The sequence below is a fragment of the Emydura macquarii genome, unplaced genomic scaffold, assembly GCF_026122565.2.
Source record: "Emydura macquarii macquarii isolate MOO-44397 ecotype Brisbane River unplaced genomic scaffold, CSIRO-AGI_Emac_v2 contig_2457, whole genome shotgun sequence".
Taxonomy (NCBI): Eukaryota; Metazoa; Chordata; order Testudines; family Chelidae; genus Emydura; species Emydura macquarii.
In genome coordinates this window covers 1,770,964-1,786,020 of record NW_027132594.1, presented here as the reverse complement: position 1 = coordinate 1,786,020, position 15,057 = coordinate 1,770,964, and the positions used below count along the sequence as shown (strand labels likewise).

General features: G+C 41.9%; 1 protein-coding gene across 1 annotated transcript in view; it reads left to right on the top strand.

Moving 5' to 3' along the window:
* VIT (vitrin) overlaps positions 1-13,737 on the top strand; it is a 72,493-nt gene extending 58,756 nt beyond the window's left edge. Inside the window, exons 14-19 of the mRNA XM_067562675.1 lie at positions 1,779-1,841; positions 5,120-5,267; positions 6,737-6,840; positions 7,511-7,737; positions 11,911-12,424; positions 13,554-13,737. Coding sequence (XP_067418776.1) covers positions 1,779-1,841; positions 5,120-5,267; positions 6,737-6,840; positions 7,511-7,737; positions 11,911-12,424; positions 13,554-13,732 — 1,235 coding nt within the window. The 3' untranslated portion in view covers positions 13,733-13,737. The remainder of the gene's footprint in view (positions 1-1,778; positions 1,842-5,119; positions 5,268-6,736; positions 6,841-7,510; positions 7,738-11,910; positions 12,425-13,553) is intronic.
* The last annotated feature ends 1,320 nt before the right edge of the window (positions 13,738-15,057 follow it).

Here is a 15,057-nt window from a genome sequence, read left to right as displayed (position 1 = left end):
TGCTGGTTTCCTTTTGAAGTCTGCAGTATTTCCTCCATTTGCCTGTTGATGAAGATTTTTTGGGGGAGGGGGAATGTTCTCCTATTACTTGTTTCAGTGATAGACAAGTATAATAACCAGTTCACAGTCTCTGATAAACAAAACAGAATTAGTTCCGATCTAGGCTTTTTCCTTTATTTGCTATATTGTGCTAGCTGATCTTCCCTGATCTTGTTCTGTTCATGTGAGAAGAAATATCGGAGTTGAGTTGCTTTAACTGAGGAGAAACTGACCAGACAGTAAAATCATGAACTGAAGTTATGTTAAACTCTTTCACGCGTCCTTATGCTGCTCCTACAACACTCTGTGAACCAATAGCGCAGCTCCAGGATGCATCTGCTTTATTTTTTATTATGAAGGGATAAACAGACATTCAGAGTGCTGCTTTTCAGATACCACATTTTGGCCCTGATCCAAACCCATTGAAGTCAATGGAAATCTCTCCATTGACTTCAATAGGGTTTAGATCAGGTCTTACTTTGTTTTCTCTCTTCCCCCAAAAGAACAACCTACTCTCATAGAAAACACCAGAAGACGTCCTTAATGATTTGCTTCATTTACCTGGATATAATGTGGTGGGATGCTCATGGTCCTTGCTCCTATTTCCATATAGGAAAAGAGGACATTAACAGCCTGATTCTCCACTGACTTGAAACCTTGTGTAGTCATCTACACCAGTGCAAAGTACGTGTAAGCTGCTAGTAAGTCAGGATGGTAGCATTGTGTTCCCACTTTACATTCATTTAAAATAGGGGAAATGAAGGTACAAAGCAGTGGAGAATCAAGTCTCAATTTCTCATATTATTTCCCTTCCCCTCTAACATCCAGTCAGTATAGGAACCCTTCCTTTGGTTGCTGTGGTTTTGAGCAAAGTGAAGAAAGTGAAATATACAGATTTGAATTAATTTTTTTAATTAATCTTTGGAACAAATGAGAGCTGTACTAAGTACCACCTTCTCAGAGAGATTCCAGAAATGTTTTTCTCATGAACAGATCGCCTGACCGTCTAATTCATTTCACTGAGGTTGTTACTACCAGAAAATCAAAATTCAATACCACTAGCAAACACCACAAAAATAGAACGGTGCTCAGAAAACAGCCCTGGAAAAGTTTGCACCACCAGATTGGGTTTTATTTGGCTGCTGGATAGTAAACATTTAAATAAGCCACTATTCTGAAACATCTAGAGGTACCAGGATAGGATATAAAACAATAACCCTTTCTCCAGTCCTTTTGCCATATATGTTTGGCAGACAGTAGGAGCAGAATTAGCCTCAGATTGTGTGTGTGTAAAAACAAAATAGAAATGGCCACATTGCTGACTTTCTAGTCTTCTCCCCGTCAGTGTATGGGATATGGCCGGCACCCTGGTTTGATAGTTCTCCTCTGATTAGACAAGTTCAGGATGAGGAGATGGATATCTCCATTAAACAAAAGAATTAAGATATAGTGTAAGGCCAATGTGAAGTAGTTACAATAACCTGATCCCAATTCTTTCCTCTTCTAATCAGTAACAGCTGTGGAAGCAAAACACGTCCCTGTGTCCCAGGGATGCATTGTTTTACATCTCACCTGACCAAAATAACCAGAGGTAGCACAAATATCTTTCAAACCAGTCTCCTTACTGAGATGTGGAATGAAGTGCATCTGTTCACTCATTACCTTCTTCCTATAAGGGAGGTCAGACTCCAAACAGTTTCTTGTGCATTTAGTGATTAAACCTTTTTTAATTTCTCCAGGCTTCAGTTCAAAGGAAGAATTGAATCCGAAACCTTTGGAGCCAGTTTCCCAGGGAAACCCAAGTACGTAAATCAGAATGAATTATATAATTAAGTCATAATAATCTCTTGATGTGATGGGAATGTACTTTTGAGAATGTAGTCAAAGAAATTAACGAAACATTAGCTATAAGGAAAAAAACATTTTGGGGAACATATATTCCTTTACTCCAGAATACTGAACATCCTTTCTGTTTAGCCATTTTCCATGTTTCTCATCTGATTAAACAATCATTTTTCCTGCACAAGGAAAAAAATAGCAACAGACTCTGAACTTACTCAAGCAAAGGACACAGCGACAGAGCATGTGTCCCTTTGTGGGTAGACAGACACAGGCTCGCTTTGCTCGAGCTAGCACACTAAAGTCACAGCATGGCTGGGAGTAGCACAGGTAGCAGCTTGGACTAACCAACTGAGTACAAACACTCACAAAGTTCAAGGCTATATACTTGGGCAGCTAGCCTGAGCCAGGGCCTGTGCTACCTCTGGCTACTCTGCTATTTTTAGCTCACCAACCCCAGGAGAGCTAGCCTGTGTCTGTCTACCTGAGCTGGGAAGCATGTTCCCAGCTGCAGTGTAGACAGACCTTAAGTGAGATGTTGGCTGTTCAACATTATATGGAGGGTCATGTGAATTCTACAATCCAAGGGCCCTGGCTTTGCTGTATGCCATCGGACACAGGATTTGGATCCTGCCCGGGGGAAGCTTGCTAACTAATGCCCTGTATTTGCTGTGCTGGGATGGGAGCTGGGCACTGATAACAGAAGCACTCTCTTCAGTGGGGATAACTGATTGAGCAGGCGTGGCTCCTGGAATTGGGGCTCATCTGGTTTGGCAGCAGATCTAATGGAGGGGGCTAGGGAATCACTCAGAAAATGAGCCAGTAGCCACAGCAGGGAAAGGAGAGAGAAGTATTAGGTACTGCTGGGAGGTAGAAGACAAAGAGCATCTAGAAACCCACACCCCCTATTCAAAAGGGATGGGTGGACCTGTTTCTCACACAGACCCTGGCTCAGAGCCTGTTGAAGTCAATGAGAGATTTTCCCATGGGCTTTGGATCAGGTCTAAAAGTGAGGAGAGAGAAAGGAAGCAAACCCTGAGTAGGGAGAAGAGATTCTCCTTTCCACAATTGATGGAAGCCCTTCTCTGAGCTACCGGATCCCCCAGCTTGCCCCTCAGATTACTGACAGTTGTGGCAATTCCGTTCTATACATGGTCAGTACCAAATTCTGCAGCAAACTGACATTGGCGCGTCAGGATGAACTGCAATGAAAATGGATTTTTAAATAAATTAAATATTAAATTGAATGGCACCATAATCCCTGGTATTTATTTTAATATTTAATTAATTTTTAATACCATGTCTTTGAATGTTAGATATATTTTGTCCTGTCGCAGTAATTACGAGGCCTCCCTACAGAATTATTTAGGCTCAGTGTGTTGCCCTTGGCTGAGGGGAATAAGGGACTGAACAGAGATGAATAGTGCCATGGTTTAATTACAATTACGAAGTAAAATGAAATAGCAGGTAACAAAATCAAAATTCTTATGCCATGGACCCTAATGTTGTCAGACAATTCCAGCCCACTCTGGTTTCTTTCTTGTACTCAGCGCCATAGTAGAGATAAGTCAAATTCAAATCTAGCCTTTTCCACAAATTTGGAAGTGTTTGGGAGAAGATTTGGGCACCCAGTCTTGCAAAGAAGTATCCGTACTTAATTTTTCATGCTGTGAATAGTCTCACAAAAGACAATGGGACGTCTCACAGTTTGCATGCAAAACTAAGCATGTGCATAAGTTTTTGCATAATCAGGACACTGATCGATGAGAGTGCCATTTTATAGAGTCGTGTGACAAGGTAGAATTTCACTTTAAGGAGCAAGAACACAATAATTTGGTCCTCTATTAAGGCAGCATTGTTGGAACCTCCAGTCATGCTCCATGCTTCCCTATGAATTAACACAGTTTCCCTGTTATGCTTCCGTAATTCAGCATTTTTGAAATTAGAAAAGTTTTCCCTATGAGAAAAACAAAGTAATTAGACAGAAAGTCCTTTACATAATCAGGTACGAACAATCAGTGCTTTGTAGCCTTTTGGTTATTTGATCATTAAAATACACCAGATTTGGTCAGTCTGATTGGCAGGAAGTAACATCAAAGAGAAATGATGGGGATTACATGGAGATAAAAAAACATTAATTAGCACTCTAGTTAAACCAAGTTTTGGTCCTGTTCAAGTCAATGACTGTTTTGTCATTGACTGGAATAGACACAAGATCAGGCTGTTAATTATTGACATGACCATTTGCAGATTTTTTATGGATCAGGCACTTGTATCTAATTAGAGGGGAGAGTTTGTTTTGGCAAAAGCTTGGCTTTTCTAGATTGAGCCTGTACAGTAAAGTATGTGGGCTTGCCTATATCCATTGAAGAGTCTACAATTAAGTTTTAAAAGCATCTACACCAGATCTGAAAACACCAAATGAGATGATCATTCTTGGAATTAATTATACACCAGCCAAAGTTGTCATTGAACACTTCCCATATCAAAGCCTCTAGTGCTACAGCCAGCAGCATTACTAGGATTTGCTTTCAATGGCAACTTGAAGAAAGCCCCCCCAAAAGTAGCTACACAGGCAAAACCACATGATTTGTTCAATAGTGTTACCTGTTCACACTGCAGCAGGCTGGGAAGGCATGAGACCTCCAGTCATTCAGATTCAGTGGCCCCAACAAAATGCAATGGGCACAGGCGGCCTGCAGTGGCTATTCCAGCCCATGGAATAGCGGCCAGGGACATTAATACACAGCCCCCACTTAGTGGCCCTCAATTGGGCGGGGATGTAGATTGCATCTTCTCAGCCGCTCTGTACTTCACCTGTGGAGCCTAAATATTCTCGGGGAAATCCTAGTCCTATTAAAATAAATGGGAGTTTTGCCATGTACTTTAGTAGAGCTGGAATTTCAGACTCAGGGTCTTACGGATTGAATGGATTTCCTTCTATCTGGTGAGTAGGATTAATGTTGTGTCTGACCAAGGTTGCATACCATGACTGTTAAAGTTCTGGGGTCTAATACAGTCATAACTGAATGAAATTCTCTGGCCTGTGTTATAGAAAAGGTCAGACTACATGATATAATGATGGTTTACAAATCAATGAATAGTGAAGGAAAATTTTCTGCTGCAGTCACATAGTGGGATAAGTTGTCAGATATAACTCTGATACCTTGATTTCTCGGAAGAGGAAAATCAAATCTAAGAACAAAAATACCCTACACAGATCTGTTATTTCCTGTCTCAGATTGCAAAGTCGATTTATCCTTCTTGATTGATGGGAGCTGGAGCATCGGTAAACGCCGTTTTCAGATCCAAAAACAATTCCTCAGTGATGTGGCTCAAACTCTTGATGTTGGCGTAGCTGGTCCTCTGATGGGCATCATTCAATATGGGTAAGAGTGTCTCCCCGTAATGTCTCAATCTAGCTCAGTCAGTATAGTGTTACTACTACACTGTTCCCAATTCTTTTTGGAGTGACCACATTTTATTTATTTTTTTACACCAGTTCTGTTTAAATGAGAGAAACAATCTAAAATTCAACTTAGGAAACTTGGGAAAGAACATATTTGGGATATTATGAGACCGAATAAAAATATCTATGGGAAAAATCCACTTGGTTATCTTCAAAGATTGAACGTAGGGGCTGAAGCACAAGCCTGGCACCCTCCATGGGGCTGAAGCCTGGAGCCTGCAGGGGAGAGCACTGGGTCTCGATTTTAGCCCCACAGGAGGCACCAGAGCTTGGGACTTCTGCCCCATGGGGCTGTGGACCTCCTGAAACCATCTTGCAGCCCCCCAAGGGGCCACAGGCACCCAATTGAGAACTGCTGCTCAAGAGGGTGCTGGTGCAGATGCGGATCCAGATCCATCTAAAAGGTGGAGCACAGATCATGTGTTGCATATCATTTAATTACTGCAGATGTGGATTGGATGCGGCTCCAAATTTTTTATCCACGCAGGGCTCTAGTTATAAGGTGAATCTGCTAGTAAGGGTGCACACTAGGGAAAAATAGGTAGGCTTTTTCTTTAACCACATTAGGTACCACGTGGTTAAATCCTACTGTGGAAAGGCAGGCATAGTCTTGACATGTGCCTGCACTTGTTAGATAATACATGGAAAGAAAAAAAATCTCCTTTTTTTTAGGGAAGACAAAGCCTAAGTGAGCAGAGTTTCAGAGAAGTGCAGAAATGGGGCTGACTGAGGCAGAGACTGCTGCCTTTTCTGAACCCCAACTGTCTCTAAAAGTTCAGGATAATTTAAAAGAAAATTACACACCAACTTTTTTTTTTTTTAAGTACATGTTGTAACTTATCTAAAAACAGCTTTCAACTGAGAGAAGCCCTGTAATTCATATAAATAAGACTCTCTCTGTTACACCATTACCACAGAGAAGATAGTAGCCTCTACCACAGTGACTTTCAACCTTTTTTTCATTTTCGGACTCCCAAAAAATTTTTGAATGGAGGTGCAGACCCCTTTGGAAACCTTACAGAGTCTGCAGCCACGCAGGGGTCTGCGGATCATAGGTTGAAAAGCACTGCTGTACTAAATGAATTCAGAGATGTTCATTGCCAAAGAAATGTTTACGATTCCATTGGTATGTCTTCACTGATACCTGTTACTTTATCATTTGTAATGATACTATTTGTGTTTTTACAGGTATACCTAGATGTTTATATAGGTAACACCAGAGCCTTCCTTTTAAAGATCTACCCTGTTATTACGTAGTGAACTGCCTTACATGATAAGTCTTCCTCTTCCTTCCCCACGGAACGTACTAAAGCTATTATAAACGGAAACATGCTGTATGCAAAACAAAAACTGATGGCTACTTTTTTCTTCTTATTATTTACATATTAGTGATGACCCTTCTACAGAATTTAGCCTCAAAACTCATACAAGCTCCAGAGATGTGAAAAGTGCCATTGAGAAAATTCCACAGAAAGGAGGACTTTCCAATGTTGGTAGGTGGCCTATGTGGGCAGATGTGCAGCTCCTTAGCACAAGGAAGACCACAGGACCTGGGATCCTAGTTCTAGTGGGCAAATAATCTTCTTGCAGCATCATGAAACCAGCCTTGGTAGCTGATGACCTCATTCTCAGGAGCATGCCTCTGCTCTGTGATGCATATAGTGCCATCATACTAGGAAGGGTATTATAACTTCTCTGCCCCCTCCATTGGACTGACTTGGGGAAAGGGGCCAGCAAAGACCTTTCAAAGATAACATCTGTGCATTGGTCTGAGATTTTGAGCCCACCTTAAGTAAAAAATTTGTGGGGGTGTCCCTCTTCTCTTCTCCTTCACCCTCAGCAGCAGCCCCCCTGGCACATCTGAGCCTCTTATATCTTCGCTCAGCCGCGCTAATGAGGAGGAGCAGAGAAAGGTGATGTTCGCACCTGCATTAGAACCAGGGTAGGGCTACACTTGCCCCGTGGCAGGTGGCTCCTCTTTCTGCTTGTGTCAAGCTGCCTCCATCCTGTCTCTGCTAATGCACCCTTTACCAGTGCTCTAAGGCTGGCATTTGACCTCTAGCTAAAGGTCACTGAGTCACATTGCCTTAAAGAGTTCAATGTTACCATGTCTAAAAGGGACAGATCACTGCAAACAGGATACACCAGCCTCTTCTCTTGCAGGGAAGGCACTTTCATTTGTTACCAAAAACTTCTTTCTGGACACCAATGGGAACCGAGGCGGAGCCCCCAACGTGGTCATAGTGCTGGTGGATGGATGGCCCACTGATAAGGTGGAGGAGGCCTCCAGACTGGCGAGAGAATCTGGAATCAACATTTTCTTTGTCACCATTGAAGGCGCTGATGAAAATGAAAAACAGAATGTTGTTGAACCCAACTTTGTGGACAAGGTACTGGGGATGGGGTACACAAAACTAGATATAGGTTCACATGATGCAAGGCCTGGAGGTAGGCCTGAATGTCACTAAGGTTTTCAGTGTATTTGGATCTGAGGGTTTGGTTTGAACACATCTTTTATAAGGCCACACTCTCTCTCTCTCTCTCCCTCTTTCCATCCCCCCCATTTTATTTCCCCCCTTCTTAAAGTTATGGCTTTCCTGTTAGAATTGCCATAAGATCTAACACTTGAATGTTCAATAGCAATAGGAAGCAATGCTCTACTTAGGGATTCAAAACTATATTTGTCTCAGGTCTGAGGTTTACTATGCTACATTCTGCCTATGCTAGAAAAGGACTGCTGGAAGGAACAATCAGTGACACTTTTTATTGGCTAATGAATATAGGGGGAAACTTCCTTACAGTGAGATCTATTAAACTATGAAATAGTCTCCTAGGGGAAGTGGTGAAAACCACAGCGCTTGGGACTTAGAAAACAGGCTGTGAGCTACAATGCTGTGCTGGCAGGCAAATGAGGATCCAAACACTGTAGGTCTTTTCCATTTCTAATTCCTATTTTTCTATATTCCATGAGTGAGCTGAGCTAGAAATAATACCATTTTAAGGCTGGGACTAAGGCCATATAAGTTTTGCCTGTATCCCTGCACTACAAAAATACCAGCCCGCAAAAATACCATCCCTTGAAATTCACAGCATTCCAATCACCATTCTTCCCCACTTTAATTCTCATATGATTTTTGTTGTTATCTTGAACAGCTAGAGTAGAAACTAGTATTGTGTTTATTAAAGCATGGCTGTTACCTCTCTTAATTAAATTATTTCTTCAATATTACTGTGATTAGGATTTGTATGTGTTATGACATTAAAACCACATTCTGTTTCCAGTTACAAAATGCAGGTGTAAATCTGGAGTAATTTCACTGACAAAAATGGATTTACTCTGAGTTTACACTAGTGTAATGACTCTAAAGTTTTGTACCTACACTGTGGTTCTCCCATTCAATAAAGGCTGAGAAGCCTTTGAGTCCCATCCTAGTATTAAGGTCAGAAACATCTCCTGTTTCCACATCCAAGAGCCCAAAGTAGTAAAAATAGACAACTTAAAAATGTTATTTTGAGAGGTTTCATTGAACAGACAACAAAACTATTTTAAATATTAATAAATTAGGTGACGCCCCAATTTTTGATCCATTCACTACCCGGGCAAGAAATACATCAGTGACTTAGTACAAAGACTTCTAGCACAAAGAAATCTGTCCAAGTCCCACTCTTACACAATTCATCAGAAAGCAAAACTTTTGACCCCTGCACTAGCTAATATTTTCAGTGTTTCCATTATGAATCTCTAACTGGGGGAGGTTAAGACAAGGTGTGAACATCTTACCAGTTTCAAACTTTGGACTGAACTGTGGTGTGGCATGTAAGTTAGCAGCCAATTTTGGAGGTGTTTTATGTTTGCTATATATGATGTAAATCTGTTATAGCATTCTGGAGCTATGGAAAGGTAACAAGTATATTTAAAAAATTTCCAGACTTTTAGTTACAACTTGGAAAAAAAAGTGGCTTTATTTTAAAATAGAGTGTTTCATAAACAGTTGTTAATGAGTTCTTGAGGAAGACTAAGCCCTTGGGTATTATGAAAATACATATTCTTACATTTTAAATATTGTTTAGTATAGCAGCCAATGGACATGCATAACATCCATTCTTTTACCCTTTTTAGATTAAAAATAATACATATTATCGGGACATTTTTCTTAAATGCTACCTTCAGCATGCTTCCCATATGAATAACTAACTCAGGTTTATTTATGAACAAATTATAGTGCCTAAAGCGTTAGCCTGGGACTTGGAAAACCTCAGTTCATTTCCCTCTTCCACCACAGACTTCCTGTGTGACCTTGGAAAAGTCACTTAGTCTCTCTGGCCTAGATCCACAAATGAACTTAAGCATTACAGCGCTCAGCTTCACGGTGCCTAGCTTTTAGGCACCTAGAAAATCACGAACAACAATGGGATCCACAAATCCAACTTTAGGTGCCCACTCTCCTTATACGACTACTGGGGAGAGACAAGCACCTAAGAATCCCCAAAAGCCAGCATGCTATGCAGGGAGATGCCTAAACTAGCCAATAGGAGACGCCACTGAGAGAGGTATGTCCTAAGCCCCTCCCCCTCTCTTTGCAAACAGTTGGAATATTAAGGCTCCAAGACTATCTACCCACCTCTGTCAGGAAGGGCCACTCCCACTTTCATATCTTCATTAGGACTCCAATATTTTCAGTTTTACACAAAACAACTGTTTTTATACTGAGAGGGGCGGGAGGAAACACGTTCTACAGGTCTGATTCCTGGCAAAACTGTTAAGGGGAGGGAAAAAACCCAGTTACAAACATCCAAAAATAATACATATACTGAATGCACCTGGAGCTCAACCTGCTTTTGTGAGATTTCTTTAACAAAAAATAAAAGCCACAAAGGTCTAAATGAAAAATCATAACACATGGGCACGTCCTAATTATTCAGCTAATCAAGATAAGTAATGCACATTCAGTAAACTTATTTGATGTATGTTGTTGTCTCACAAACTTCTGGTTACACTTGGAATAAGAGTGAATCCCTGCAATCTACACCATGGATGGCTAGTCTCAAACCATTTCAGACAGGCAGGCAGTACTCATGTCAATTTAAAAAGTGCTGCAGGGTCTATTGGCATGAAGTTGTGACTTAAGGTGTGACATGCCAGATCAGCCAGGGTTCAGGAAACAGGGTGGAAGTTAGGAAATGTATTTCATGGCAGAATGACAGTGGAAAGTGCACAAAATCAGTTTGAGGATGGCTCAGAGAACAAGTTGCTTTCTGAAAATGCCTCCTATGAGCTTCAAAGCCCTTAATGGCATTAGCTGGGCTGTCTCCAGGCTGAGTTTGATTGGCTTATAGTCTTGTTTTTATTTATTTTTTAAAAGGGCAAAACTACAGTGCGGCTCTGTGACCCTGCCAGAACTAGCATGAGAGATAGAGAACAGGGACCCAAACAGGAAAGCAAAATTGGTATCTTGTGGCTGTATATGGCAGCATCTGAACATAAAAAGAGCAGCAAGACAGAAGAGAACAAACATGGTCAGGATATGCAGTGAAGCCTAAACCTATGTGCATAGAGCTAACTGAGAGCTGCTGTGAGAGAGAGATTTGCTGAGGGGAGGATAGTACTACAGAAACAGTTGAACCCTCCTTCCACGTGGAGGATAAATAGCAGACATACAATCTGGCTCATCAAATACTCTCAACAAGTTAACTGGAAAATTAAACATCTGAAAGATTTTAAATTTTAAAACAATTCTAAATATACCCCTCCTGCCCCCAACATCATCCACATTCCAGCCTCCTCCGCCCTCCCTCTCTGCCAGAAAGCCATTCTTTCATCACAATTTCCCACCTCCTCCTATTAGTTCTGGAATAGCTTCCCCCACCACCACCACCACCTGCTCCCTATGTGTATTCAGAGTCATAAGGGCTTAATTTACTGACTAGGCTGAAAAAAGTTTAATAAATTTTACTTCCACTACACTGAAGAGCCAACACAACCGCGGAGGAGTCTGCTCGGGTTTATGCATCACCAACACTTTACTACATTTCAGTTTCATAATCCTTATTTCTGGCTGGGATGGCATAAGCCAGAAAGAGCCCAGCTTGACTCTCCAGTACCACGTCAAATTTGCAGGGCTGGCAGGTAGATAAAAGCCTCATCTTTTCACTTTTAAACAGAGAAGATGTGATCTGGAGCCCCTGCCAGTCAGTCAAACAAGGCTTTTTTTTTTTTTTTTTTTTTTTTTTTAAACAGAGTAGAACTATGAACTAAACAAACAAAGATATTTGAAAATAAATATGCAGTTTGGGCACTTGGTCTAACTCTTATATAACCCATGTACAAAACAAAATTCAGTGTGTGGTGGAATTTCATTTTGAATTTTTCTGACCAATAATACTGAGAGCCTCATCATATATTTTGTAAATGCAGGGCCAGAAAGCCCTTGAGCTGTTCCTACACTTTCCATCACATTGAGATTTTTCTCAGGAAGGCAGCAGAATTTGATTGTCTAATCAAACTAAATCCCTCTGATGCCCAACAAGTGCCTCTTTACTTTTGTATTTGCATCTCTTTGCAGGCTGTATGCAGAACAAATGGCTTCTATTCCATTAATGTGCCAAGCTGGTTCAACCTACACAAAGTAGTCCAGACCTTGGTGAAGCGAGTCTGTGACACGGATCGGCTGGCTTGCAGCAAGACGTGTCTAAATTCAGCTGACATTGGCTTTGTAATTGATGGTTCCAGCAGCGTTGGCACTGGCAATTTCCGCACTCTCCTCCAATTTGTAGCCAACATAAGCAAAGAATTTGAGATTTCAGACACTGACACCCGTATTGGAGCTGTGCAGTATACATATGAGCAGAGGCTGGAGTTTGGATTTGACAAACACAGCACTAAGCAAGATGTACTGAATGCTGTTAAAAGAATCAACTACTGGAGCGGAGGGACCAGCACTGGAGCAGCCATCAACTATGCCTCTGAACAGCTCTTCAGCAAATCCAAACCTAACAAGAGGAAGATAATGATTCTCATTACAGATGGCAGGTCTTATGATGATGTCCGAGGGCCAGCCATGACAGCTCATCAAAATGGTAAACTAGTGATATCTTCCACTATGGTGGCCCACTCCACCTATATATAGTAGATTAATGTTTATGGAGGTAAGGCATTTAGGCCTGGTCTATACTAGAGAGTTTTGTTGACAAAAGTCAGCTTTTGATACCGGGACTGGGCAGGACATGGTGACTGCTGCCCAACTCCCAGCTCCGAGCCAGTTGGGACCAGGTAGTAGAGGGGGGAGGCAGCCCAAAGGCAGCCTGTGGGTCTCTCAGCTCCCCCCACACCGCCCCTTGGGTCGGTGGAAGTTCTCTGAGGATGTACACCAGCGACCTAAGGAGAGCAGTGTGGACATCAGCCACCACTGTAATGCGGTGGCTGGAAGTCGACATAACATATGTTGTCTACACTGGAAAATCTTGTCAAGACCTTAGAGTTGTCAATGCAATATGGCAGTATTTTGGGATGCTTACCACGCTGAGCTATGACCTTGTTAAAGCTAATCAAGATGAGGGTGGGTCAGTAAACAGATGGGAAGCCTACAAGAGAGTATTGTAGTCAGATCTGTCGGGCAGGACATCTCACCCACACTGCAGTGCTCAATGGGTTTCTATAAGCCTATGGACACAAGAAGTATGTGTATGAATCTCACTTCTGCTTTCAGTTTAGGATGTTCAAATGCATCCTGTGCCAGCTTTCAGGCAACAGCCTGCTACTATTGAAGTCTTTCTGCCATTGGCAAGATTTATTCTTCAGGGCTGATACTGACCCCACCTCCCCCGCCTGTATAGGTGGCTCCAGTCTTATTGGACATTCACGTAGAGCTGCAATGGGACGTGGAGAATTTTCCTGGCACAGAAGCAGCATAGGTCTGATGTTCATGGCCCTATGCAGCTCCTTTCAGAGCCTGCAGTGTAGGCACTTGTATTGAGGGTTGGAGGGGAGTTAGCTGTAACACTCAGAGCTTCAGAGCCTGCTGTAAGTAAGAGCAGCCCTTTGGCTACACCTTGTGTGTCTCTCAGGAGCCACAGCATAGAGTCTGATCCTTCATTTTATGCCCTGCACGTTACATTTATCGAGGGAGCAGTCTCTGTAAAATTAATGGCAAGGCAGTGACTTTTGACACACACACACGGCCATTATAAATGTTGGATTTCGTTGCAGGGGTCATCGCTTATTCTGTTGGAATTGCATGGGCAGCCCAGGATGAACTGGAAGCCATTGCAACAGACCCCGATAAAGAGCATTCCATCTTCGTGGATGAATTTGACCACCTCTACAGATTTGTTCCTAGGATCATCCAGAACATTTGTACAGAGTTTAATTCACAGCCACGGAACTGATGAAATCAGGCAAAGCATTATACTAACATTGGATCACTGGGTATCATGCAGAAGATACACAAAATGCTATCCAAGTAATGCCAGCTCTGAGTCCAAGAAATACTAGAAGAGCTATTCTCTGGTATTTTCCAGTTAACAAAGCTGATTTCAGCTCTATTCCCTATGCACGATAAAGCTCTGTGTAGACTGAGGCATTTTTATTTTAACTTTTTTGCTGGCTTCAAAACTCTCAGTTGGTTGGATAGACAAAGACAGTTACAACCCTTGAAAAGATAAATCAAGTGACTCAGCTTTGTAGTTTGAAATTTTGTTTCCAGAATAGAGGTTTGAACAGGTTTTTCAGTGTAGATCCCAGGCACATTTTCATTCGACCTTTGGTGTATTGGAGAATCTCTCTTGAAAGACATTCTCTAGCACAGTGGTTTTCAAACTGTGGTCTGTGGACTACTGGTGGGCTGCAGAACACTACGAGGGAGAGCCCAGGTTATATCTATCAGAGCGGTGAAGCATCTCTGTCTTCTAGCACTGATGCTTCCTGCTAGTTGATGTCCAGACCAGGACTCTCAGGGTTTCCAGAGACACTTTCCAACAAAAAACATCATCATTTTTTAACCTTGTACAGCTATTTCATGTTTCTTTGACAGGTTTTCATTTGGTATAATTTCAAGCAGATAGAGACAAACAGGAGAAAGAGCCAAACGGCAAAATGACCTGGATAGATTAGAGCAGTGGGGGCTGCAGGCATTGACTGACCCTAATAAAGTTCTGCACCCATGGAGAGGCAGCAGCTGATGCACATACGAGATTGGGAAAATGGAATCCAGAATCACTACTCATTGCATTAGAGGGAGTTTGTTTTGAATCTTGTCCTCTTAACGTTGCCCTGTTATTACGTCGCTTCGTCATGTGTCCAAGCGCTATAGTTACTGCAAGGAGGGTCTGGGCTCAGGAAGCATATACCATTGGAAGGGCCTTTGTCTTAAGTGGTACAATATGAAAGAAGTTTGAGAACCATTGCTTTATCATCCAGCCATGCCTCTTTTAGGTATGAAGTATGTATGGAGGAGAGCAATAGCATGAAGCGAGGAGACTATTCTTTGTTTTTGTTAAAAATTTAAGACAAATACAGCCTCATTGTATTATTGTGCATTATACATTGGCAAAAACAGGACTTCCCAGTGTGAGAGACAATTTGTATACAGAGTATTTGGGGGTTGGTTTTGTCTGTTGGTTCACACAGTATAGACTGTGACCAGGCCAATTATATTATTATGATGCTGCCGTCTCCAATGAGGAACTAGTCATCAGCAAATGATGCCCAGTGT